Consider the following 22,568-nt stretch of genomic DNA (forward strand, 5'->3'; position numbering starts at 1 on the left):
AATCACATGGACAGAGGAGCCTGGCCGGCTACAGTCCATGAAGTCGAAAGAGGTGGGACACGACTGAGTGACTATCACACGCACAAACACGGACATGGAGATGGGTGCTCGCCTCTTCGTGTCCTTCTTTTCCCAGCCCCCTGGCTCAGTGCCAGCCTCGGCTGGGCCCTGGGGGACTCCTGGAGATGTAGGGAGGAAGGGACCGGAGAACACGGGCCCGATCAAGCGGTCAGGGGTTGGGCTGAGGCGCGCGGGCCCCCAGATCCTCTCCTACTTTCCAGCGGGAACTCCGCAGCCACCTCACGCCCGGGTCGCCTCGGAGCTCGGCACCAGTTCGCATGCGCATCAATCCTGTCCCTTCAGCCTCGCTGGAAACCACGCCCCCGTCCCCAGCTGGGCGGAGGCCGCGGGGCCGGGCGGGCCGCCGAGGGAGTCCTAGCTCGAGCCCCCGCCCCAGGCCAGCCCCAGCCGATCGCGGGCCGGAGCCGGAGGCCACTAAGTGGGGGGAGGTCCAGCCTCTGTTCCGGTGCCGGCGCCGAGCGCTGCATCCCCGAATCCGCTGGACCCGCGGCGGCGCGGCAGGTAGAAGACGCTGCGCAGAGGGAGGCGTGTGCGAGCGCGCGGGTGTTCATGTGTGTTTCGGGGGTGTGTGTGTACGGGTGCATTGCGGGGCAGCGCGTGCCCTGTGATCACGAATCGGTGGGTGTGGGGGTACACACCCCGCCGCTGGGGAGGAAAGAGGTGAGCGCTGGCTTTGAGGCCCCGGGGTGGAGGGGCGAGGACCGCCTGGGATCCGCCCCGGCCCCCGGGGCTCTCCCCACCCCCATCCGCGACGAGGGGCGTCTTCCCACTGCACCTGGGTGTTCCGGAGCTGTTTTCTTAGTTCATACCAGCTGGGGGCTTAGCTCCCGGGGCTTGACTGGCTCTTCCCCTCCTCTTCCTCAGGATTCCCTTTCCTATCCCTTCCCAGACCTCCACCCTTTCAATTCTACAACCCCTCCGGGGTGCTTCCCCATCCCCCGTCCCTGGCCGCTTGGGAAAAGGGGCAAGGCCAAAGCCGGTTCCCTTCCTGATCCTCTTGTCAGGTTGGATAGGGGCCTTTTCCCTGGGCTGCAGGGCTTGGGTGTATGTGTGAGGGGGCCGGGGAGGCAGGCAGAACTGGGGGAGAATGGGTCTTGCGCTTCTCGGATCATGCTTCCCTCCTTCAGAGTTGGGAGTCGGAGGAGACCCACCAGGGTTCCAGAGGTGAAGCAGGACGGATGATTAACAGGTGCCAAGTTCTCTCCAGGTTTCATTTCCTGTGGTGAGAGTCAACCCAGACCCCACAGGGTTGAGGAGAGTGGGGCTCAGAGGGTGGAGGCTACTCTTGCTCTCAGGACTGCTAAACCAGAATTTTGTACCTGAGTTGGCCTGGCTCTCAAATCAGAATCCTTTCCCTGCACTAGCAGCTAGAGAGAAGTGCGAGGTCAATTATTTTTAGGATTCTGGGGAGGGAGAAATCTGGGCAGACTTCCTGGAAGAGAGGGAGTTTGAGAGTGGGGCTCAGTCTACCCATACTTAGGTGAGGACTCCTGAGGGAACTATTGTTCTGCTGCAAGGATTGAGACCCTCCTACCCAGGGTCTTTGGGCCTGGCCTTTGCTGCGGTCTGGAGTTCCCCGGGTGGGGGTGGGGAGGCCTGGCTGCTTTCCCTGCTGAGGGCGGGGCAGGGTGGACCCAGCTGTTGCTGCTTCAGGCCAGAGCTGGAAGCCAGGACATCGAGGTGCTTAGGCGGGGTCATTACCCTGAGGAACCTCTCTTCTGACTGATGAAGCGGATGGGTCAAACCCGGAAGCCCCTGCCCAGAGTTGCACACCAATGCACCCAATGCACCCAAACCTCGCCCCTGCCCAGGAGCTGGGCGAGGTTTCACTGTGAAGGATACATCTGTACTGGGTGCTGAAGGATGAAAAGTTCACCCAGCAGAAAAGAAAGGGCAGGGCACTGCAGGCCTGGGGATAGATGAGTGAAGGCCTGGAAGCAGGCAACTGCATGTGGTCCAAGGGTAGGGGCGAGAATGACAGCGAAGTGCAGCGTGCCGCAGTGGATGGGGTCCCAAAGAGTCGGACCAGAGTTAGGGACTGAGCAACGACAAAAAAGGGCATTAGATCATCAGATGTGTGGCTCTGTGGTGGGCGAGTTGCTCTGGAGGCCAGTGAGCAGAGGGCCAGAGCAAGGAGAAGCCCCCTTCTCTTTCCCCTTGCCTCTCCCCTTCCCAGCTCCCCACCCAGACTTGGCTTGGCACCCAAGGAGGGATCTGATAGGGCTTCCCATGGGAGAGGGGTGGAGCATGGGGAAGGGTGTCTGGGGGAGCCCTTTCTGAGTTGGGGCCACCACTGGCGGTGGAGCAGGTTTGGGGAAGTTGATGAGGTGTGAGAGGCCTGTGGGTTTTGGGGGGTGTGTGTTGGGGGGGTGACGTCCAGAACACTGGTCCCAGACCAGTGCTGTCTCTGGCTGCTTCTGCCCTTGACTTCCCTGCAGGCTCCCGGGACAGCCCTGAGCCCTGGTGCCTGAATGGGAGGCCCTCTTGGAGCCCCCAGTGGGCACTGCAAAACCTGCCTCCATGACCTCTCCTACCTGCAGGGCCTGACATGTGTCAAGCTTCCTCCCAGCCGAGACTGGCTCTGCACGTGACCTTGAGGCAGGAAACTTCCCCTGTGAGTCTCAGTTTCTTCATATGTGAAATGGGGATAAATGCTGCCTAAATGTAGGGATTCGGGGGTTGATGATGAAGTTAATTTGTATCACTAAAAGTGCATTACAAAGTACATGGTGTTTAGTCGTCATTATAACTAATAACTATAACTATAATAACATATAACTAACCGCATCACTTAGTCCTTTCTTCCCTGGGGAAGGAACAGCCCAGAGGAAGGAGGGGCCGACTTTGGGAGAAGGGTGAAAGGAAAGAGGAAGCCCCTCTTGGCTTCTGTGGTTGGAAACTGTGGCCCTCTCAACCCACTCCCGTGGGTGGGCTTGCTCTCCGGGGCCAGGCAGGCAGGAGATCTGTCTGCTGCTGGTCTTCTCGCCTCACCCGGCCTTCCTCTGCCCTCCCATGTACTCTAGTGTTCTGAGTGCCTTTAAAAACCCCCCCACTCCACTCCTCTAGCCCCTCCAGAGACCTGCCCCTTCATGCCTTTCCTTTCTACTCAAAACATTCCTTGACTGGCAGTAGCCTCCCCCCGACCCCCCCGGGCCTTATCTTCAGGGCCCCCCACTCTGCAGCATCTCCTCCTCCCTGGGTTGATGGTGATGCCCTGGGATTGCCTCACTTGCTTTGGCCTCAGGCCTTGCCTTTCCTTGCTCGCTAACAGCAAAATGGGCCAAGTCCCTTTGGGGTTCTAATCCAGGATGTTTTAGGAAGCCAGCCTTCAGGCTTGGATGTAGGAAATTGCGCAATGTGAGCATTTGCTTGCCTGTAATGGCCTGAGTTCCTGCTCCCGGTTCTAATTGCTCAGGGCTGTGTTTCCAGGGGCTCTGGCTTTCCCGAGGCTGCGGGTGTGAGGGAGGGTGCTGCTGGCTGAGGCATGGTGGCCTGTGGGTGTGGACTGTGGTTTTTTGCCACAGTGGTGGCTGTGGTCAGCTCTGGGACAAGGGGGCTGGTGGCCAGAGCAGACCAAGCCCACATTGGTAGCCAGCTGGCCAGCACTGTCAGGGTGTGCCCCGATGACCTCAGGACCTTGCAGCCCAGGGGACAAAAGGCAGACCGTCTGCTGGCCTGATCAGCCAGCCCCAGCCTCAGAGCCCCCTGCTGGGTACTTCTGCCAACAGGGTGAGGTGGGGGCAATCAACTGGTTTGTTACTAACAATAGTAACTAAGACACTGAAGTTTGGGGTGACTTTATTTTCCTTGGGAGCAGTTCAAGGAGTAACAGCTTCATCCTCACTCAGTTCCTCCAGCAGGAGAGAGGTATGAGGCTGCATACCTACAGGAGCTGTATTCATCGTATTCATTGCCTGTCGCTGCTGTGATAAATTAACACAAGTTTAGTGGCTTCAGTGGAGTAGGAAATGGCAACCCACTCCAGTGGGTTGCCTGGAAAACCCCATGGACAGAGGAGCCTGGTGGCTGACAGTCCGTGGGGTCGCAAGGAGTCGGACCCGACTGAGACACACTCATCCACACAGTGGCTTAAAACAACACAGGTTTATTCTCTTACTGTTTTGGAGGTCAAAGGTCTGAAAAGAGTCTTAGGGGCTAAAGTCAAGGAGTCAGGCTAGTTCCTTCTGGGGGCCCCAGGGCCGCCTCTGTTCCTTGTGGCTGTCCGTGTTCCTCGTGACCCCATCACCGCATCTCGCTACTTCCCTAGTCCCGTTGCCTTTTCCTCTTTTGGAGTCACATCTCCCTCTGCCCTCTTCTTAAGGACACCTGTGATTATTTTAGGATCTCCCCAGATAATCCAGGATAATCTCTCCATCTCAAGTTCTTTAATCACATCTGCAAAATCTTTTTTGCCGTATAAGGTAACATTTGCAGGTTCCAGGGACTATGGAGTCTGTATTTGGGGGACCCGTCATTCACCCTACCACAGGAGCCACCTGCAGTGTCATCGCAGGTCCCATTCTCAGAGATCCCCCAGGGGGTCACCCTCAGTGTCTGTCACCCTCAGCCTAGAGGCCTCGGCTGGCAGAACCTGGGCTGCAGCACCTCTGGGGCAGTGTGCTGGTGTGTCCCCAGGGGTTGCCCCAGTGACCAGACCCCATCCCGGGATCCTTAACATGCCGTCAGGTTAAGCCTTCCAGCATGCTTGCATGTGTGTTAAGTTGCTTTACTCGTGTCTGACTCTGTGCGACCCTATGGACTGTAGCCCCCCAGGCTCCTCGGTCCATGGGATTCTCCAGGCAGGAACAGTGGGTTGCCATGCCTTACTCCAGGGGATCTTCCTGACCCAGGGATCAAGCCTTCGTCTCTTACATCTGCTGCATCGGCAGGCAGGTTCTTTACCGCTGGCACTCCCTGGGAAGCCCCTTCCAGGGTGGAGTGCATCTCAGTGCATCTCAGTGGAGTGCATTCACTAACCCTAGTGTCGTGAGGGTCACTTGATCCCCACCATCACTGGGGAGGGCCAGGCTGGGAGCCGCATTTTGCAGATGAGTGCATCAAGGCTGACTGGGGCTAAGTCCTGCCTACAGGAGAGAGGGATGAGGGGAGCCGGAGTTGGGACAGGTTGGGCCAGAGAGCAGGAGACTGCATTTTACAGATGAGCGAGAGCCCTGAGGCACAAGGAAGGTAACTGTTGTGCCCCTCCTGGGCCTCTGTCTCCCCATCTGATGATGAGCGTGCAGACGGGACTTTCTGAGGCTCTGATTTTCCCTTTGGGCACAGGGAGAAGGAGCTGGCATTGCGTTCAAGGCTGCCTTGGGCGAGAATGTGACATGGGGCAGAGCAGAACGTGGAGCCCAGAGGTGCTGCCAACAGGTTGCTCACCCCGGAAGGAGATGAGTTTGTCATCTGGGAGGTGGGGAGCCTCATGGTGCCTCCAAGGAAGGATTTGCAGCCAGCCTCCCGGAGATGGCCTGGCTGTGTGCTGTAGACCCCGCCCCAGTATTGGGTCTCCATTTGGTCTCTCCAGCCAAGGCCATGCTCTGGGGTCGTTTCTGCAGCCTGGCCTCCCTGCCTGCCTCCTGGCCTCCTTTCCATCCAGCCGTCTTGTAAATTGTCCAGTAGCCCAGCACCCTCGCTGGTCTTTCAGGGTCCCCACGACCCTGCTGTGGCAGTGTGGCCTGCAAGCCCCTTCTTTCTTCCTTTCCCCTGTGCCCTGTCCTCCAGCCTTGCCTAAATGTTTGTCTCCTCCCAGAAGGTTCCATCTTCCTCCAAACCTTCCACTTCTGTCTGGAAAAATTGCAGCCCACCCTTGGAACTCCTGCTTTGATGCTGCCTCCTCCGTGAGGCTTTCCAGCCCCATCTGAATGAACCACTGTCCTCTTAGAGAGCTCTCTCCGCCTGGTGCTGGGGTCACTGTCCTCCACCAGGCTGACTTCCCGGACTGGGCCCTGTCTGACTCCTCACTGCCGCCTTGGCCAGAGCAGAGCGGATGTGTGAAGGCTGAATGGGAGCACGCAGCTAACTGGGACTCCCTGGGGCTGATCAGTGGGTCACTGTCTTTGCTTGAGGGAGGGTGTGCTGGGCCAGGCAAAGCAGAACTCTGGTGTGAGATGCGCCCCTGACTGTCCTGAATGCATCTCTTCCGTCTCAGAGCTCATCTGTGTGATGAGAAGAGTAGAGCTCATTTCTGAGGGTATGTAGGAGCTTGACCCAGGAATTGAGCCGTTTCCCAGTCTGAGAAATGGGCACCATCCCCACCAGGTTTCCAGCCTTGAGCTTTGGTGGCAGGTGGTTCTAGGGGCCGAGACTGCCTGTGCAGGAAGCAGGAAAAGAGGCTGCTCTGGTGACAGACAACATAGCTCATTGGAGAAACGCAAGAAGCGTCCGCTCTCCACCATTCAACAGTGAGAGCCGGCCGGCCGGCGAGGACAGGGCTGGCCTGAGGTCACACAGTGCTGGAGAGCTGAGGAAGCTTCAGTGACCCGATCAAGTCTCGTTATAGTCAGGCTGCTACCCTTGTGTGGAGTGAGCAGCACCTGTGACCCCCTCTCCCCAGTAGAAGAGAGAAGGGCAGCAGCGTAGGTGCTCATCTGCCCCGTGCCCCGCACCCCCCCCCCCCCCCCCCGACTCTCCAGCATCTTCTCACCAGGATGTGGTGGCCTGGGTTTCAGACCCAGTGACTTTCAGTGCCCAAACCAGCTGGTTGCCCTGCTGGAGGCTGAACCTTGGCCCGCCTGCTGCCCGGGAAGGTTTCCAGCTTCTCGGGGCCCTGCCCACGCCCGGCAGATCCGGCTGGATCTCACCTGTTTGCCGAGGCTTCCCAGCCCCGTCTGCACAACACCCGGGTCTCAGTGGGACCGCGCAGGGTCAAAGGCCCAGGGGCTCAGCCAGAGCCACCCAGCGAGCTGACCCCGAGGCTGACGTTCCCCCCAGATACACTGCAGAGGCCGTCAGTGCCCCAGGACCACTGTCCCCCAGGACCACTGTCCCCCAGGACCAGCGCGAGAGGCTCTGCGCCCCCAGCATGCCTGGCCCTGCCCTCCAGGCCCCCTCATCCCTTAGCACAGGGCATTTGGTCAGGTTTATGTATTAGAAAGATCACTGCAGCTGGGTGGAGACTGGATTAGACAAAGACACGATAAGGGGAGGGCAGTGGAGAAGAAAGACAGGATTTCCCAGCCCCGATGCTGCCTGCTCAGCTAGCCTTGGCTGGAGTGACTCATGGAACCTGGCCCCCCGGCTCTGCTGCCGGAGCCAGCTCACCCTCCTCCTGTGCTCTCCCCGCTGCCCTGCCATTGTTCCTCGGCCCATGGTGAAGGGAGGGAGGCGATCCTGGAGGCCAAGTTCAACCACAGTAGGATGGAGGGATGTGTTGATGGTGGCTTGTGGGGCAGAAGGGAAACAGGAATGGCTGTCGGATAAATGGGCGTGAACAGTTGATAAAACCCAATCCATGCAAAGAGCCAGGCAGTTACCAGGGTTTGGGGCTCCTGGCCCCCTCCCTGGCCGCTGGGCTTCCCCGCCCTGGCTCCCAAGAGGCCCTCCTTGGCTCGCATTACTGCTTCAGCATCTGACCCTCCGTATCTCCCCTTGGCTTCCCCAGTGAAGGCCCATGTCCTGCAGAGCCGGTCCTGCTAGCTTTCCCCACTCCGAGGATCTGCTTCCACCCCGCCCCCCACCTTCTGGCTGTTACCTGGGGCTCTTCTGCCCTCCCTCCACCTGGAGTGCATCCTGCCCCTCTCCCCTGCTCATCCCCGCCTAGCCTTCCAGCCCAGAGACACCACCATCCTTCCCTCCCCTATTGCATGACTTCTGGGTGCCCTGACCGCAGTGTTTCCTGCTTAGTCTTGCTCTGCCTCTGTCCCCTGTGCCCCTCCTCCTGGGGACTGGACTGCCTGGGGGATCTGATCCTCTCCTGTGAGCTCAGGACCAGCCCAGAGGGATGCCAGTGAAGATGAGAACATTCACTGACTGTTCCTGGAATTGTAAGATGCAGCTCTTTGGCCCTTCTCTGGTCATATGGCAAAGGGGCCGGGGCTCTGTGTCGTGGAGTGGGATGTGGTGGGAGGTTGAGGAAGGGTGGGTGCGCTTAGCCTATCAGGCATCCTTGGCTCCTTCAGCTGGCCCTGGATCACTCCCCTTCTGCCGAGCCATGCTGCAGCATGGGCACCCACGGAGGGGTGTGGGGATGGGGGCCCAGAGGAGGGACCCCCCCCCCCCACAGCGAGCCCTTTTGCGGTCTCCCTTTCACTCCCACAACAGGCTGGTCCCCAGGGACAGGTGGGTCTGCCTCCCACCCAGCTCTGAAACGTGTCTGCTCTCATCCACACATGAGCGCACAAGCTCTCTGACCTGCTTTCTGGTTTTTCCGCCCTGGTCTCGTCCTTCCCCAGTGCCTTCTCCGTGTGGCAGCAGGTGGATCTCAAGTCCCTCCCCTGCTCAGCACCCTTCCCAGCTCCATCAGCTCGGGATGAAGCCTGATCCCCTTCCAGAACCTCTGGCTGGGATCCCGCGCAGCCTGGCCTGTGGTCTCCTCCCGCACCTCCACTGCCGCCCTGCCTCAGCTCAGTTCCTGGCCTCGGGGCCCAGAGCAGCTCCTGAGCATGGTGCCTGGCTGGCTGGTGCTCCCTTCTCAGAGAGGGAGCTTTGGAGTTGTGTGTCCAGTGGGGTGTGGGCCTGCCACCCCCACCTTGTGGGTCCTCTCTTAGGGTTGAGCACTCCAAGGGTCAAAGCCACAAGTGGCCTGTGAGACGGAGAAGGAGGCCCACACCTGTGCGTGAAAAGGCCAGAGGCCAGGACTCTGACCCAGCCTGGGCTCTTTCCCTGCTCCATACCCCCTGGGTCATCTTGGGTGCCAGGCAGGACCCTACATACATGTAATGTCCAGTCTGTCAGGCTGGGCTACGAGGGACCCAGAACTGGTGAGATCTGGGTCACTAGATTCAGCGAGCCCTTCTTCCTGGGATATTGCGCTAACTTTTTCTGTTTATGACTTTTATTAAATCACAACTGACCTACAGAACGATGCATAAATCAGAGACATACAGCTCTGTGACCGTTCCACGTGGCCACCACCCAGATCAAGGAGCAGTGTTACTGGAGTCCCAGAAGCCCCCTCTTGCCCCTTCCAGTCACTACCCCTAAAGGCAGCCACCATCCTGCCTTGTACTCACCAAAGGTGACTTAGGGCTGCTTTCCAATTTTCCATCAGTGGAATCACAGCATTGCTTAATAATTTGCCCATTTTCACTGTGTGTAATATTCCATTGAGCACCACATTCATCCTTTCTTCTGATGATAGGCATTTGAGTTGTTTCTAATTTTCGGCTATAAGAAATACTTCTGTGCTAAACATTCTTGTATTTCTTTTTTTTATTGTTGGTGAATATGTGCATGTGTTTCTGTTCAGTGTATACTTATGAGTAGAATTACTGAGTGATTAAGCATTTGTTCAGCCTTAATTAATATGGTCAAACGGTTTTGCAAAGAGGTTTTACCAGTTGATCCTCCCACCAGCAATGTGGAAGAGCTGGACTTGGGGGAGAGAGCGTATGTATGTGTGTCTCTTCCTGCAGCCGTTCTGATCAGGGTATAATGGCATCTCACTGTGCCTTTAATTTGTATTTCCTTGATGATCAGTGCAGTTGAGCACTTTCCTTTTTGTCTGTTTACTGTGTGGATATGCCTTTTCTAATGTTTTCTTCAAAAAGCTTTGTTGTTTTACCTTTCAGTCAGATTTGCAGCCTGTGTGAAATTGCTTTTGTGTATGGTGTGAGGCTGGGGTCACAACGAAGCTTTTCCCACAAGGATAGCCAGTCGACTGAGCACCATGAGCTGAAAAGATCATCCTTTCACTAAGGCACTGTGATGTCACCTTTTGTCAAAATCAGAGGAACTTTCTGGTCTGTTCCCTTGGTCTGTCTACCCTGTGCCAGCCCCATGCTGTGTCAGTTACTAGAGCTTTTGAAAGGTCTTGTTAACCGTGACTGTGGGTCCTCCAGCTTGCTCTTTTCCAAATGGCCTGGGGCCCCCGAGTGCTGGCTCTGTTATCCCACCTCTCAGAGGAAGCCCTACGGCTCAGAGAGGTAGTGTGACTTTCTTTCCCCTGCCACACAGCTCTTGAATGCAGTCTCCAGGCGTGGTGTAATTCTGAGGTTCCCACCTACACCACTGGGAACTTAGATTCTTGAAATCAATTTCCTTCTTCCTTGATACTTTTCAAAGGAAACCGTGTGTTTACTGTAAACGGAAAGTCAGTATTCAGTTCAGTTCAGTTCAGTTCAGTCAGTCGGTCGTGTCCGACTCTTTGCGATCCCATGAATCACAGCACGCCAGGCCTCCCTGTCCATCACCAGCTCCCGGAGTTTACTCAAACTCATGTCCATTGAGTCGGTGATGCCATCCAGCCATCTCATCCTCTGTCGTCCCCTTCTCCTCCTGCCCCCAATCCCTCCCAGCATCAGTCTTTTCCAATGAGTCAGCTCTTTGCATGAGGTGGCCAAAGTATTGGAGTTTCAGCTTTAGCATCAGTCCTTCCAAAGAACACCCAAGACTGATCTCCTTTAGAATGGACTGGTTGGATCTCCTTGCAGTTCAAGGGACTCTCAAGAGTCTTCTCCAATACCACAGTTCAAAAGCATGAACAGTATGAAAAGTCAGTATTACTCTCCATAAATACAAGGTAACTGGAAAGATCTTAAAAAGTAAAACAACAGAAAAATCCATTCAGTTCTAGCCAGATGCTGTTGCTTTGAGCCTGGGCCTGGCTCCTCTTGTTAGGTAAATGGGCAAGGGCTGTGAGGGAATCAGGATTTGCTGGACAAACTGAGTTCTCCTTGCAGGGAATAACTTTCTTACTGACAGTTATTGCCACATGGTAAAGAATGTGCCTGCAATGCGGGAGACTGGGTTCGATCCCTGGGTTGGGAAGATTCCCCTGGAGGAGGGAATGGCAGCCCACTCCAGGGAATTCTTGCCTGGAGAATCCCCATGGATAGAGGAGCCTGGTGGGCTGCAGTCCATGGGGTCTCAAAGAGTCAGACACAATTGAGCGACTAAGCACAGCACAAAGCATTTTCGAGCGCCCTCTAAAATGATCCCAGTGCTAAGCCAGAGCACGCTGGGGAAAGGCTGGAGGCCTGGGGTCCAGCTGACGGGCTGCAGGTTTTGTACATGCTCCTTGATGTCCTCATTTCAAAAATGAGACTAAAACTCTCCCCTGTTTTCTCCCTGGCTGCAGTGGCTGAACTGTCCAGGGAAGGCTCAGTGGTATCGGGTCCCCCACCCCCAGCTGGCTCTGTATGGCCCGCTGCAAGATGAGCCCTTACTCTGCCCATGTACTGCTGGCCTGTCCCCACCACCTCCAGCAGGTCCAGGGACAGCAGATCTGGCCAGCCCTCCCGGAAGGTAGTACACACCGTTTCCAAGGTGAAGCTAGACAGAGCTCCTGTAGGGCAGATGCCACCCTAGAGACTGGAACCAGGAAGGGCTGACAGCAGCAGCTCAGAGGGGTTAGCAACTTACCCAAGGATACACAGAGGTAAGTCATGCAGCTGGGATTCAAACTCAGGAGTGGCTGTCGGATAAATGACCTACTGGAAGACTGCGTTCTCTGAGCTCCCTGGCAGGGGGTCCCGTGCCCTTGTTCTGACCCAGGTCAGCGCCCCTGGTCTCCGTCCACAGGGCTCCACTGTGCCAGGCTGTGTCTGAGTTGCCTGGTGCTTCTCTGCCTCTGAGACTTCGCTTGAGCGGTTCCCTCTGCCTGGAGTGGCCTTTCTCTCCCGAAGCACAGCTGACTTCTGGGCCCAGGCCTTGTGAAGGCCTCTTTGTGTCCCTCTTGCTGGAACCTCTGAAATGACACATATTCTGTGCTGCCTGTGTCTGTGGACTGCACTAGACCATGATGTTCCGTGGGGACAGAAACCTTGAACTGTTGTGCCCTTCCTGTCTGGGGAGGCACGTTGTAGAAGAGCTGCAGACAGCCGCGCTGACACCCTGGGGGCACAGCACGCAACAGTCAGAAAGTGACGTTCCTGTTTCACGCGGCCCTATCTCATTTGATCCTCCCAGAGGCCTTGGTGCATTATCTCTTCCTCCCAGACAAGGGCCATGAAGACCAGAGAGGCAACATGGCTTGTGCAGCTTTCACAGCTTAGGGGAACCAGGGCACCAGGGCTTTAGCCATATCTTCCCCGGACAGTCAGGAGCAGGAGGGGAGAGAGAGATAGAGGCTCCATCTAGTGAACCCTGGCCTTCAGGAGACCTAGAGCTGGTGCGGCTCTGATATGGCAAGCTGCTCTCCCTTGGGAGTCCTGGCCCCTCTTTGAACCTGTTTTTCCCGTCCGCGAAGGAATTCCTCCTGCATCACCTGTGTCGGCGCACTCAGCCCCAATTCACTGAACCTGCTCCCTAAGGTTGGACGTTAGGGACACAGAGAGGAGCCGAACGTGGGTTGTGTCCTGAAGGGCTGCAGGCTGGGAGGCAGATAAGTCATGTGCAGATGGGGTAAACAGCAGGTGCTGTCACGGGGTCCCGGGACTGTGGAGATGGAAGGAGGGACAGTGTCAGGCAGGTGGGAGGCACTTGGGCCAACTCTTGACAGGCGACCAGGAGCTCTCCAGCTGTGCCCGTGTGGATGGAGCAGTGTGTCCAACGGCCCTGAGTGGTCTGCGAGGAGCTTGTGGGAACTTAGGCTCCAGGTGGAGAATTGAGGGGGCAGGGCTCGGGGAGACGGGCAGGGGCAGAGGGAAGAGGGCAGGCTAGGGGGCAGCTAGGAGGCTCGGGCTGTCCTGTTAGTGCCTCCAACACAGTGTAATATTGCAGAAGACAGGACGTGCCCCCGGCTCAGACACGGAAAGCAGAGGCTGGGGTTTGGAAGCTCGTTTTCTTGGTGGCTGGTTTATCTGTGCCATCAGTGGTTATGCCTGGAACTACAGGGAGGGAACAAAGCTCAGAGGCTTGGGGTGTTGACCCAGTGGATGGACTGGGAGGTGACCTTGGGGCAGGTGAAGGGTGCAGGAGGGCAGTGGGGGAAGTGCAGCCTGTGCAGAGGCCAGGGCCAGAGAGGCTGGGCTAAGGAGGCCAGGGTCAGCCTGGCGGCAGGCGTGAGGCTGGAGAGATGGCTGAACTGGGTCAGACCCTCCGCCCAGCCAGGCCTGGGCCCTGATCTCCTGGCCCTGGGCCCGGCTGAGCTTTCCCCTCTCGGCTTGTGCCTCCCTTCTATCCTCAGGAGCAAACCTTCCCAGCGTGTTGGCCGCTGCGAGGCCTGGAGGGCGGCCAGAACCCTCACTCTCCACCGGCCAGGCTGTGTGACCTCGGCCAGCTCGCTCCTCCTCCCTGGGTTCTCTGGGCTCTGAACACGGGAATTGCTGGAGCTGATTTCTGGGCTCCTCCTGCTTTCAGCTCCTTTGATCTAATTCTTGCAGCTTAAATTGTTTCCTGAGCCGGTCCTACCGGAAACTGGGATGCTAATGGCGCTCCTGGTGGCTGTGTGCCAGAGCCCAGGGGCTGGCTCTCCAGGCTCACATCTCTTTCCTCAGGCCTCCAACGCTGGGAGGGTGGGTGAAAGGTAGAGGGATGGCCAGAGAGGGTGAGGGGTTGGCCTGAGGTCACACAGCAGTGGCACACGCGGGCCCAGTACGATGTATGGGCAGAAGATGAAGTGGCTGCGGGCCCAGAGGAGAGGACGAGCCAGCCCTCGACCCTCAGCAGGCAGGGACTGTCGGCCCTGCTCTCCCTGTCCACCTGTGTTCCGCCCTCACTGCCCAGTCTCACCTCCTTCCTTTCCTGTCTCTCCTCTCCATTGAATCCCCTCATAAGTAGGGTGTGTGTGGGGTGAGCCCTGCCCGGCCTGGCATTCACCCCCTTTTCTCCTGCACTTTGGGGTCACCAGGCCAAGGTGGAGGCTCCAAAGTCAGAGGATATGGGTTCAAGTCCAGACTCTGCCGTGGAACTTGGGCATGTCGCCTCCCTGCACTGAGCCTCAGTTCTCTTTTCTGAAAGATGGCAACAGTGAAAGGCATACCCAGTGGATCCTAAATGTAGACCTCTAGCCAGGTGGTTTGCGCATGGCAGGTGCCATAGACATGAGGGTCTCTCTTGAGAATGAGAGGGAGCTTGTCTGCTTCTCCTTCCTCTTCTTTCTGGCCCGCTAAACAGTCTCCTCAGCCTTTGGTCAGTTATACTGGCATCTTCCAGTTACTGAGGCAATATTGTTCCTAATATGGAGGTGAGAAAATGGGGACTCAGAGAGGCTGAGTGACTTGTTCAAGGCCTCACGGCGGGCGAAGGGTACAGCTGGGAGTGACACCCACATCAGTCGTGCTCTCGAACTCATGTCTGCCCTAGAAGCCAGCCTGCCTTGCCTCGGTTTCCCTCAGCTATGCTGGGAAGTCGGGGCCTGTGTCTTTGGGGAGTGGGGCTTATGGCGCTGCCCTGAGCAGGCCCATGGTAAGTAGGTTCCGGGGGGCGTGGAGCTGCCAGATGGGGTCTGAGCTACACAGGCGGAGATGGGGTTGTCCGTCAGGTGCCTGGCTGTCCCAGCATCTGTCAGGGCACTTACTTGCTGCTGCTCCCTCCCCTCCCGGAGCCCTTTCCTGGCCATGTCAGTCCAGTCTGTGTCTCCTGGGTTTGGTCAGCATACAGCTGCAAGGTTAGGGTGCTGGACTGCGGGCGCTGAAGGGAGGATGCTTGTGGTGCAGCACCCTCTGTGTCGGGCTCTGTGTCGGGGCCGCACGTGGACTCAAGCCCAGACTCTGCTGTGGGATTTGGCCCTTGTAAAAATGGACCCACTGGTCCTCATCTGGGAGGGCCTAGGTGAGGGGTCTAAACTGAACACAGGGATATCAGGGTCATCAGCCAGGGGAGGTGAGCAAACCCCTGGGCTTGGTGTAGCCCTTAAAGGACCACCTGAGGGGGCTTCCTTAGTGGCTCAGACAGTAAAGAATCTGCCTGCAATGCAGAAGACCCACGTCCAATCCCTGGGTCGGGAAGATCCCCTGGAGGAGGGCATGGCAACCCACTCCAGTATTCTTGCCTGGAGAATTCCATGGACAGAGGAGACTGGCAGGCTACAGTCCACGGGGTTGCAAAGAGTCAGACACGACTGAGTGACTTAACACTTTCATTTAGGGGGAAGGGAGGTCAGAGAGGGAGATGGGTCAGGATCAGTGCTGGAAATCACCCTCAAAATCCAGGAAGAGGAGACTGACTGTTCAGGTGTGTGAGGTGCTGCAGGGTCTGGGAGGCTGTGTGGGAGAGGCTGGCTGGACACCCTCAAAATCCAGGAAGAGGAGGCTGACTGTTCAGGTGTGTGAGGTGCTGCAGGGTCTGGGAGGCTGTGTGGGAGAGGCTGGCTGGACACCCTCAAAATCCAGGAAGAGGAGGCTGACTGTTCAGGTGTGTGAGGTGCTACAGGGTCTGGGAGGCTGTGTGGGAGAGGCTGGCTTTGGAATTGGAAGGTCACAAGGTGAGGTTGAGGGTCCTCAGGGGAGGTAAGGTCACCAGGATTAAGGAGAGTGCTCCCTGCGGGACTGGAAACCTTGATTCCAGAAGTGTGGTTAAGAAGGCAGAGCCCTGGAGGGAGGAGGCTACATGATTGATTGACGGCTGGCGGGGTCTCCAGGGCTGAGGGTTTTCCACACAGGACAGAGATGGTCTCGTGACTCTGGGAGCTTCCCTGGTGGCTTAGACGTGTTAAGTAGTTAGAATAGGGAAAAGGAGTCCAGAATGGCGGTGGCTAAAAGATAAGGAAGAGAAAAGCCAGTGAAAAGAGAACAAAGGAAGGTCGGACCTCAGGTAGAACAAACAACACTCTGGCTAACCCAATTTACATAGGGCAGGCCCGGGGTGGCTGGGGGGTGGGGTGGGGAACAAATAAAAAGAGGAGCCAAAGGGCTGGGGCTCCCCCCCGCCGCCCCCCACCCAGCACGCTGGGGCGCTCTTCTCTTCGGTCTTTGGGTCGACATGCCCTCACGCCTTGAGGATGGATTTTCCTGTTATTATCTAAATAAAATAGAGCTGTAACACGGAGCTGTAACACTGATTTGTCTAAGAGCTGTAACATGGTCCATTCGAGACCTGAGAGCTATAACACGGTCTGTCCAAGACCCGAGAGCTGTGACATGCCGAGGGCTTTAATGTCCATCACTCCAGATCTTTGTTGTGATGAGACAGAACTGAGGAGTATACACTCATGTGACAGACATAAAGAATCTGCCTGTCAATACAGGAGACCCGTGTTTGATCCCTAGGTCAGGAAGACCTCCTGGAGAAGGAAATGGTAACCTACTCCAGTATTCTTGCCTGGAGAATTGCATGGACAGAGGATCCTGGCAGGCTACAGTTCATGGGGTCGCAAAGAGTCACACACAACTGAGCGACTAACAACACTTCCTGAGGGTGTGACACCAGTCAGGGGGCTGCTGGATCACCGCTAGTCTGACTCTGCCTGGGAGGTCTAGAAAGGCTGGTGGAACAAAGAAAGGGAGGACATGGGTGCGTCCAGGCAGCCCTGATCGCCATTGTGTTTGCACCCTGTTGGCCCATGGGCCTGGCGTCACCGCTGAGCATCACAAATGAGATTCAGGCTGTGGAGTCAGGCCAGTCATTCCTCTTCCTGCTTTGCTTCTAACAGCTGTGTGACCTCGGGCAGGTCTCTCCCCTTCTCTGAGCCTCAATTCTGGCTCGTACAATGGGGATGAAGATGCCCGCTTTCCAGGGTTGTGGGGAGAGACCACCTCCTTCAGGGTCCTGCGGGCCTCAAGTTCTCAGGAAGTGATGATCTTCTGATCTTCTGCCCTTCCAGGTGCCCAGGAGCTGCCCTCTGCTGCCTCGTCTCGGCCTCGCCTCCCGGGGCAGCATTCACCATGTTCTCCTGCGTGAAGCCCTACGAGAACCAGAACTACTCAGCCCTGAAACGGGCCTGTCTGCGCAGGAAGGTGCTCTTTGAGGACCCCAACTTCCCCGCCACCGACGACTCGCTCTACTATAAGGGCAGCCCAGGGCCCACCGTTAGGTGGAAGCGGCCCAAGGTCAGTGTCTGGTCTGAACTGGAGCTGAGACAGGCAGGCCTAGACCCACCTAGCCTGCAAGGGACAGTGGATGGCTGGGAGGGCTCACTCCGAGGCCCTAGGTGACAGAGAAAGTGGAGGGGCTGACGCAGGGCCTTCCTGCTGTCAGATTGCATCTGCATAGGGAGCCAGTTGTTCAGTTGCTCAGTCGTGTCCAACTCTTTGCAACCCCATGGACTGCAGCATGCCAGGCTGCCCTGTCCTTCACTACCTGCTAGTTTGCTCAAATTCATGTCCATTGAGTCAGTGATGCCATCCAACCGTCTTATCCTCTGTCGCCCTCCTCTCCTCCTGCCTTCAGTTTTTCCCAGTATCAGGATCTTTTCCAGTGAGTCGACTTTTTGCAACAGGTGGCCAAAGTGTTAGACCTTCAGCTTCAACATCAGTCCTTCTAATGAATATTCAGAGTTGATTTCCTTTAGGATCGATTGGTTTGATCGCCTTGCTGTCCAAAGGACTCTCAAGAGTCTTCTCTAGCACTACAGTTCGAAAGCATTGATTCTTTGGCGCTCAGCCTTCTTTATGGTCTGACTCTCACATCTGGGCCTGACTACTGGAAAAATCATAGCTTTGACTATAAGGACCTTTGTCAGCAAAGTGATGGCTCTGCTTTTTAGTATGCTGTCTAGGTTTGTTACAGCTTTCCTTCCAAGGAGCAAGTGTCTTTTAATTTAAGGGAGCCAGGAGAATGGCCCCCAATTCTGTAGCCACCACTGCCCAGCCAGGACCTCACCGCCTCCCTGGGCCTCAGCTTCCTTATGAGGGAGATGGGGCCCTCTGTTCTGCCACCCAGGGTTGTTTTGGGGATACAAATGAGGTGATGCAGATGTGACGTTTTTCTAGTATGATTAGAGTGACATTCAAGTAGAAGAAATTTACTTTGCTGATTATTGTCAGTGATTTTTGTAGTGATTTTGAAATAGTTATTTGCTGTACATGGAAAGCATTTTATTATGATGGTTAATCAGTAATAATAGTGGTAGTAAAAAATAAAAGTACTGCATAGAGTTGTTGTGAGCGTTTAAAGAGATGATGCATGAAAGTCTGGCACGGGGCCTGGCACCCATAAGACAGCTGTCATCATTTCTGTTGGAATCGGTGAATTATGGAGCATCTGGCTGGCGGCTCCCTCTGTCTTGGCCTGGGTCGCTGAGGCTGGAATGTGTTGAACAGAAGTATCTGGCCTCATGGCATGAACTCGTCCTCTTTAACCATGATTCCTGAGTGTGAGAGTGGGTGCCCCAGGGGCCTGGGTGACGACTGAGAGGCTGCTGAAGGCCACCCCCAGGTCCCCCTCCCCCCGTGCTGCACCACGAGCATCCTCCCTTCAGCGCCCGCAGCCGTGGCGGTGACACAGAGTTGTTCACACCAGAGGGACTCAGTGCTGGAGACAGTGATGGACCTGGGTGCCTGGAGCCAGGGAGACCCCCTGTCCGGCACTCAGAGGTGCTCACAGGAGGCATTGCAGAGCTGAAGGGTGAGAGGGTATGGTGTGAGAAAGACCTGCGTTTGAAGTCCTCAGGCATATCTGGGACTAGCATCGGAGGGGGGAGTAAGGGGAGAGGAGGTCCGGGGCCCTGGGCTTGGTGGAGCTGAGCCAGGCCAGCTGTGCTCTGAGGCAGCGGGAATCACAGGCCAGATTCTCAACAGCGTTTTCACGGGCAGATTTGCACTTTACGAAGTTCCCTCCAGCCCCCTGGACGTTTGGGGAAAGTGAAATTTAGTTTTTAATGTTCCTCTCATAGGCTGGGCTCTCAAGTCCCTTCCAAGACAGAAAATCCTGTTTTCTTAGACTAGGATACTTATGAGGTAGGGAAATTGAGTCCAAGAAGGGTGGGCACATGCTTCGATCACTCAGGGAGCCGGGAGCAGAGCCAGGCAGGGACCCAGCAGTCCTGCTTCCCCTGGCCCACCTGCCCAGTTCCAGAGAGAGCCTCCCTAGTGCCCCAGGGACTTCCACACCATGAGTTGCACTGCCTTGGTTCTCTGAGCTCCCAGCCGCCTCCTGGCTGGCCTGGGACTCCTGTCCTTGGCGCACCCCCAACCCCCATGCCTCCTCCCTCCTCTTTGGTGGGTGGGTGGGGAAGGAGGCCGGCCTCAAAAGGCCTTTGTGAGGCTTTCGGTGGAGGGGAGACACTGGAGCCCTCTGCCCTCCTCTCACCCCACTCCCTCGTGGCCCACCTCCTGGCCCTCTCCTGCCCTCTGGCCATCACCCAGGCATTTTAGATCCTGTGGCTCTGGAAGGAAGCTGCTGAAGCACTGCTGGGGATGGTTGGGCTTGATACAGTGAGAAGAGGAAACGCCAGGCTGCCTGGGCTCAGCCACCTCTTGCTGTGTGACCCTGGTGGAGTCATCTGCCCTCTCTGGGCTTTCTGCCTGCCAGTTCGGGAGTCCTGCCTTGCACACTGCCCTGCATTGCCCTCCTCACCGGGCGTGGTGCCCAGTCCTCCACAGACATGCAAAGAGGAGGAACAGAGCTGCCCTGCCTGTCGAGGACTGGATGTGGAGGCGGGTGACAGGCAGCGTGTGGCGGTTGGTATTGAGAAGGAGGTGACAGAGTGGGGCCCAGGAGCAGTTGTGGGGGGTCAATTCTGGTTTGGAAGGCAGCTCAGGGCCAGGCACCGCTGAGTGGTGTGCAATGAGGGGGTGAGATGGTGTGGACCCGGGTGTGAGGGATGGGCGTGTGTACGTAGCCCTGCTCCACAGACAGGACACAGGACACAGGGTTGGTAGCCCCCAAGGGCCGGAAGCCATGCCCTTGCCTCGGGTAGGTGTGGCAGGGCCAGCCCAGTGGGGTGACCATTAACTCCCAGCTGTTTGGCCCTGGGCCAGTGAGATGGAACTTTGGCCCAAAGCAGCCACGTTGCTATGGAGTTCCACTTCCTGGGTCCTGTGACCTGACTGTTTACAAATAGAGCAAAAACCCAACTTTCTGGAAGGCCCGGGGGAAGCCGTTTTCACTCCTGTCTCGCCCCCAGCTCCTTCTCTTGATGTGAGTCTGGTATCCTTAGTCTGGTATTGTGGCCTTTCTGCTCTTGGGGGATCTCCTCAGTCAGCCTCCCTGTCTGCCAGCCTCCCTCCTCTTTCTCCCAAAATGGAATGAGGAAGCTGGCCGTGGAGCCAGAGGTGTGACCTTGAATGCGTCACTTTCCTCCCGGGGCCTCGGCTGCCTGCTCCGTGAATGGGGAGGAGTTCTTCCTTCCCCTGGCATCTGGAGGTTGAGAGTCTTGAGGTGCTTGTGCTATTAGACACACCGGAGGCAGATGACAAACTTCCTTCCCTCGACCACCTGCTCCAGCGAGCCTGATGCTAGGGACCCAGAGTCGGTCCTGCTCGGAAGCCCCACCTCCTGTGGGCTCTCTGGTCCATTGCAGTCCCACCCAAGGCACCTGCCCCAGCCCACACCTCCTCCTCCTCTCAGCTCCAATGTTTCTTGGTTCTTTACCATTCAGTAAACATTTGCTGGGCGCCTCCCTCAGGGACCTAATCGGGGAGATAAGAGGAGATGAGACACTGGAGGAGAAGGCCTGTGACTCAGGGAATCCCAAGGGGATGGGTAGATGGAGGGGTGCGTCCTCTTTTCTCAAGCCTAAGGCCTTAGTACCGCCACTTCTCCTCCCTGTGGGGTAGACCCCGCCATGTCCCCCCATGCTGTGCCTTCCCCAATCTCTGGGGATAAGAGATAAGGACCCCAATCTCAGGTCCTTTGGAATCAAGAAAGGGACAAATCCAGGTCCCACAAACAGATGTCAGTTTTGGAACCTCCCAGGTTCTCGCACGGTGGCCTGGTGGTCTCCAGCCCTGTGTCTGGGGCTCAGACTCACACCAGCACCTGGAGAAGACCCTGCTTCCCGGCTGTGCTGAGTAGTAGTCTCCTTTATGATGTGAGATGAACAGTTTGTGCCGAGTCCAGCCACCTGGGCCTCTGCCCTGCCTAGGAACGGCCCCTCCTGGGTGCATGTGGGGTGGCCTCTGAGGAGGGGATTGCTGGGGAGGCGGGTCTGTGGCAGAGGCGACAGGGCACAAGCTGTAACCCCTGCCCTGCTTTCCATCCCAGGCAGAGGTCCCGCTTTCTTCCTGGACCTCAGTCTCCCGGTTGTCTAATTGATTCTGGTTATGATCTTAGATTCCGGGAGGGAGATGACTGGGGTGAAGGTGGATGGACGATGAGAAGGGGTGAGGGCAGAGGGGCTGAAGGTGCCCTGGACCTGCTGATCCCCCTCTTTCTACACCAGGCCTGGAAACCTGAAGTTCAGGTTCAGGGAGGAGGTGGTTATGGGCTGTGACCTGTGTCCTGTGGAGGTGGTTTAATAGGCTGGGAGAGACTGAGAGGTGGCCACAGAAGCAGGGGGCTGGGCCCCAGACAGAGGTCCATTGACCACAGAGGAGCGGTCATCCCAGCCCTAGGGGTGGCCTGGCCCAGAACCTGCCAAGCCCAGTCCCTGACACTGGCGGTGGGCAGAGCCAGGCCTGGACCCTGCCCTGGAGCTCGCAGGCTGGTGGGGAGACTCCCAAGGTGAACCTCAGTGTGGGCAGCGATGGGAGGGAGCACAGGTGGCTGATGTTGTCAGAAGCAGCATCTGTCTCCAGGCTGTGGCCAGATCCCATCTTGGGGGGAATTACGAGTTTCCATTCCTTTCCCCTCTGGAGCCTCCCTGCCCTCAGTCCGCTCCATGCTTGCTCTGCCGGCATCACCACCTCCAGGCAGTCTCCTCTGATCTCTCCCCGTGTTCCTGCTGTCACCGCTGGGCTCGTGTGGAGGGTTACCCTCAGATTTCTCCTCCAGGGCTCTGCCTGTGGGCTGGGGCTTTTCTGACTGGCTCTGTGCTCTGTCCCTAGCTGATGGCCCAGGACAGGTCGGAGGACAGATGTGGGTCTTGAGAAGTCAGGCCCTATAGTGACACGGGTGAGGGTCTGTGCTGCCCCTGACCCCTTGGGCTTATTGCCATATGGCAAGTCCCCCACGCTGGGCTGAGGACAGGTGCAGGGGGATGGGGAAGGGACAGTGGCCTTGTCACTCACAAGCCCTGGTCCAGATGGAGGCTCCGGAGCTAACTGTCTGGACTGGAGTCCCAGTTCACCTGTTCCTCCATGGCCTTTCACAAATGATTTAATCTCTCTGTGCCTTGGTTTCATCATCTGTAAATTGGAAATGTTAACCATACCTATCTCTCAGGATCGTTTTGCACAGCTAGGCACACAGCTGGTGCCTGGTCATTGCAGGCTGTTTCTGATTGTTCCATTCAGGGTGTCCCAGGGTGGCCCCGGGTGCCTCCAACCTCTAGTGGTTTCTCTGTCTTAAGCTGGCAGACCCACTCCTCTCCTGGTAATGGGAACACACCTTAGACCATCTCCTCCTCTCTGCTCCCTCCCGGACTGGAGGATTTGCCCCTGGTCTGTGCTCCCTCACAGGGC

At 57.0% G+C, this 22,568-nt stretch overlaps 1 protein-coding gene across 5 annotated transcripts in view; it reads left to right on the forward strand.

The window, feature by feature from the left end:
• Positions 1 to 394: 394 nt before the first annotated feature.
• Positions 395 to 22,568, forward strand: part of CAPN5 (calpain 5) — a 57,355-nt gene continuing 35,181 nt past the window's right edge. Inside the window, exons 1-3 of one of the 5 annotated variants that reach the window (XM_019974829.2) lie at positions 395 to 582; positions 2,622 to 2,695; positions 16,889 to 17,114. In XM_019974829.2, the coding sequence (XP_019830388.2) occupies positions 16,950 to 17,114 (165 nt within the window). In that variant the 5' untranslated portion in view covers positions 395 to 582; positions 2,622 to 2,695; positions 16,889 to 16,949. Of the gene's footprint in view, positions 583 to 628; positions 742 to 1,287; positions 1,304 to 2,621; positions 2,696 to 16,888; positions 17,115 to 22,568 lie in introns of those variants that run through there. The other 4 variants (XM_070803961.1, XM_070803962.1, XM_019974828.2 and 1 more) reach the window with 4 other exon arrangements.

The sequence above is a fragment of the Bos indicus genome, chromosome 15 (genome assembly GCF_029378745.1).
Source record: "Bos indicus isolate NIAB-ARS_2022 breed Sahiwal x Tharparkar chromosome 15, NIAB-ARS_B.indTharparkar_mat_pri_1.0, whole genome shotgun sequence".
NCBI lineage: Eukaryota > Metazoa > Chordata > Mammalia > Artiodactyla > Bovidae > Bos > Bos indicus.